Source organism: Camelina sativa, chromosome 7 (genome assembly GCF_000633955.1).
Source record: "Camelina sativa cultivar DH55 chromosome 7, Cs, whole genome shotgun sequence".
Taxonomy (NCBI): domain Eukaryota; kingdom Viridiplantae; phylum Streptophyta; class Magnoliopsida; order Brassicales; family Brassicaceae; genus Camelina; species Camelina sativa.
In genome coordinates, this window is record NC_025691.1 from 31,549,636 (window position 1) to 31,554,203 (window position 4,568).

At 32.5% G+C, this 4,568-nt stretch overlaps 1 protein-coding gene and 1 pseudogene across 1 annotated transcript in view; one reads left to right on the plus strand and one right to left on the minus strand.

Annotated features, from left to right (window-relative positions):
* The window catches only part of LOC104705154 ((E,E)-geranyllinalool synthase-like), a 4,512-nt gene extending 4,027 nt beyond the window's left edge, over positions 1-485 (plus strand). Inside the window, exon 7 of the mRNA XM_019227201.1 lies at positions 9-485. Within this exon, the coding sequence (XP_019082746.1) occupies positions 9-485 (477 nt within the window). The remainder of the gene's footprint in view (positions 1-8) is intronic.
* On the minus strand, positions 941-4,511 carry LOC104703702 (annotated as a pseudogene).

Genomic DNA, 4,568 nt, shown 5'->3' on the forward strand with positions numbered 1-4,568 from the left:
TCGAAAAGATAATCGATTCGAAAAGGAAAGAGTTACTGGAGCATGTACTAGTAGATGGACTAAGTGATTTACCAAAACCATGCAAAGAGATTCACCTGTCTTGTTGTAAAGTCTTCGAGATGTTTTTTAACAAGAAGAACCGTTATGATTCGGACACGGAGATGCTTCAAGATATCAAGAAGGCTCTCTACGATCCTGTGAATGTTTATGAACAATCAGAGATCGAGCCTTTGCCACTGTCACATGGTGATGACTTTATGATTCTTCCTTTGCTTTTGAACAGCATGCCAAATATTCTTGAATTAAAGAGGAAGGACGAATACGGAGCAATGAAGACATCTATGTGCTTGAGAAGAAGTTATCGTGTTCAAAAACGCTTTATGGTCTCACAGCTTGATGATCATCGTAAGCCTCTCAAGATTGTCGCCTCGCAGCGGAATCCGACACCAATGATCCAACCAATATTCTCACCATGCTTCTACTAATTAATCTCTTATCATTATATATTATTATGTATAGATTGGTAAATAATCTTTACTCTGTTACATGTTAAATAGTGTGTATTTGTATGTGTTTGTGCAAACTGTTAAGATAGATGTGAGTGTAAAAGATTTAAAACTATGTTGTTTTCAAATTGATTTATGATAGCTATATGGATTTTTTTTTTAAAATGTAAGAATCCCATATTCAAAGTGAAATGGATCTATATATATTAGAAAATTTTAATTTGTTATAAGAGATATTTTAATATATAAAATGGCATTGCAATGCCAGTTAGTTTAGATTTTAATATTCAAAGTGAATTGGTGTATCTTCTCATTGCCAGTTAGTTTAGATTTGGAAGTGTATGACTCCTAAAATAGTATAAAATCTTGGATGATCCGGTGGACTATATCCTTATTATTATTATCAATATAATTTTCAGTATAATAGGTTTTCTCTATCGCGATGAAGGAGGATTAACTCCCTTGAGAAAGGCCGAGAAAAACGCAAGGGATTCGCTGGGTTTGAACGAAGGTACATCATGTCCTGCTCCTTTGAACGTTGCAAACGTCAGACCTTCATATTCTTGAAACCATCCACTTACCTAACAATCATAAAACAAAACATATCTGATCACACTTCCATTACTATATGACGAGATATCAATTAATAACATTTTTGAATGCTATCATTTTCACCTGTTTCTCGTGATACCACGGCCTCCAAGTCGTCTTGATGGGTAATTGTAATTTATTTATGCAGTACCTTGTCCCAAGTACGGGAACTCTACCGTCGGTATCTCCGCTGAGCCAACACCAAGGAGAAGATTAAAAAAAAAAAAAAACAATATCGGAGATAAAATTTAGAATATACGGTTTGGTCCATGCATTCATCTTTTGTATTTTCTTGGTTAACTCTTGAATTTGAAAACGGGAAATTTTAGAAGCAAGTTTACCTGTAAACCCATATTCTTATTCCTCCAGCGATTAGTTTCTTATATATGGGCAAAACCGAGGGCTTTGAATCAGCCCAATTATCAAAGATATCATCGCTGTTTCATGGAAAACGCATGGAGATTATTTTGAGTGACTTATATAACGTGAAAGTAATTCAAATAAAATAAATGAATATGAGAAGGTAGTGTACGTACTTGCAAATGCTCCAATTCTTAAGATGAACACCATCACTTGCATGAAGAGCTTTCTGAACATCTGCCCTGTTGAAGAATATTCTTGAGTAATCATCCAAACACGGGTCGTATCCACCCATCAGCCTTGGTATCTATTGAGAGTTTCAAGTAAGCTTTCTTCGTAACACACAGTATTGTGACATATATTCAAACGCAGATACAAGTCTTAATTAATTACCATTTTGGAGTTGGCGAGATTAGTCTAGAACCGGGTCGAATCAACGGAAGAATTAAGCGTAGAATTTTTAATGCATGTAGGAGTATAGAGACTGTACTGATCAATTTGGTGATATTGTTTTAGTATTTCGTCTACGCCTTCTTTGCATTCTTTAACATCCCAAGTAGTGTTACTACTGAAATTGCAAGTCCTGCTTATGACTCCATATGTCTCGTCTGATATCACCGCATGACTCTATGCGTAATCCACATATCCTTTCCAATCTTCAGCTTCCGATGTTTCAGGATTTCCAAGCTAACCAATGAGAGAAGTAAAAATAAGGAAATATCATCAAAAGTTAAACACATATATAATTGAATATTATTAATAAGAATCTCACATTTTTACCAAAACTAAAAAAAAATGAATCTCACATTTGTAGTAAGATAACATGTCAATACATAGACGTGTTTCGAACATTTTATGTTGTGTTTGTATGTTTTATGAGAATCAAAAGTATCAAAATACTGAACTCTTGAGTTATGATTTATTTTATTAATAAACTGAATAATATAAAATATTACTTCTTATGGTGTTATCAAAAACGTATTGAAATGTCAAATGTCCATAAACATCAGTGAAACTTGGTATCGATGTTTATGTATGTAGTGAAAGAAATAAACATACCAAAATGCCCTTAAGCTTAATGTGACGTGATGAGTTATCAATGTTCTTGTCATAAACGACCTCTGCAAGCTCGGGTATGTACTTTCCTGCATGCGTTTGTTTATATCAATCAAAATCATAGACGATAATACATACAATGTTTTTTGTACAGATTAGTCCAAACCTGCATAGCTCTCTCCTGCTATATAGAAATCGTTTTCTCTGTAAGCTGGGAATCTCTCTAACCACTTTTGGATAAAGGCGTATGCGTCTCTTGCTGTTGATCATGTTATACAAAGTAGTCAGTCGTCACGTTCGTAAAGTACATGCCATCAGGTAATAATATATGACTAATATTGTATTTGAACACCCGAAAAATTATGCAAAAATTGAAAAATACAGTGACTTTTTTTGTTAACTTGAAAATTATATTTCGTTTTGATGAAAAGTACCCCTCAACACCTTATAATGAAAAAAATAAAAAAAATAACACGGATAACATTGTTATCATCATCATGAAACGTACTTCTTCATTAGTCCAGAGCTAGAAATGTGATAATCAAAATAAACATGATAGTTGACTTCCGACTATATGTTAAATAAGTTTATTGTCTTATATCAACGTAAAAAATATAAGCCTGCATTTTGGTAAATATCCCAACCAACTTAAAATATAATTCGACAACGTATTTAAGTCTTATTATTAAGGCGATAAAAACGACTCTATTGTGTTGCCAATGTATAATTCAACCAAAATAAAATATAAGCCGACCAACAAAATCATATACTACTTTGAAGATATTTATCAATTCAAAACAATAAAAATCTAATGGTGCTAAATAAATCGAGAAAAATAAAATGTGAGTCGAGGAACATGAATTATAAGTTGACAGTGTAAATAAGTCGTTGGTTTTAAAATAGCAATCAATTAGAATTTAGAATATAAAACATGTGTTTCAAAACAGGTTAATTTTAATTAAATTTTCATTTGACCAACACAGAATATAGGTCAACATTTCAAACAAGTCAATTTTTATTAATAACATGAAGAAATTTATCTATTGACCGAAAATGTCAACTAAGAAATAAATAATTCAACCGTTAGCAAAAATGTGTAAACATGAGTATAAGCTATGCTCTTTTAATGATCACAAATGTCATAAAAATTCGGATATCCATTCCATGGTCACACATAATCTAATATATACACTTAACAAAAAATAAGTAGTACTGTACTTACCTGTAAAATCATCGCCAATTTTTTTGTAGTCAGTAGTTGTGTTTGAATACGAAAACCCAACACCAACGGGAGATTCTAGAAACAATATGTTGGCCTCTGCATCAGCAAATTTAAACACATCCATTAACCTTTATATCTAATTAAAATCCCTAACTGTAAAAGAACATGACTATAAACAAAAATCATTCTATTCACTGCCATTTGAGATGAAAAATCCATAAACTTTGGTATATATGTAGTACAAGTTATATCTATATTGTTAATGTAAACAAAAAAAAAATTGTGTATACCATGATTCCATTGCGTAGGGATTAAATTTAAGACTGTTTCCTTTGTTATCCACAAGAAATGGACCAATTTCTTGTATTGCTCCGTATCCCACGGAAGAACATCCAGGGCCTTTGTTTAAAGAGTACCGATGTATATATATCAGAAAAAAGCAATATAAGTCTCCCACTAAATAAATAAAAAACATTATATGTGCAAATTAACATAATATGTTTCCTTAGAACTCAAATGTTGAATTTGATTACCTCCATTAAGCCGCAGTACTAAAGGCTTCTGGTTTGGGAGTCTCATAGCCTCGAAAAACCAATAAAACATAGCCCTGCCATTCTTTTTATCAACTGGGACATAACCGGCATAATGTTTGAAGCTCACACTAGATTGACCAGGCAAATCCGTAACGAGATCTCGCGTCGCTTCTTGGTTATCAGATGAAACAAACATGGAAAGAGTGCAAAGACATAGCGCACTCAAGAAACTGTAAATGTTCATTTTTTGATGAGTCATTAGGGAGTGATCGATTATTAAAAAAAAAAAAAAAAAAAAAA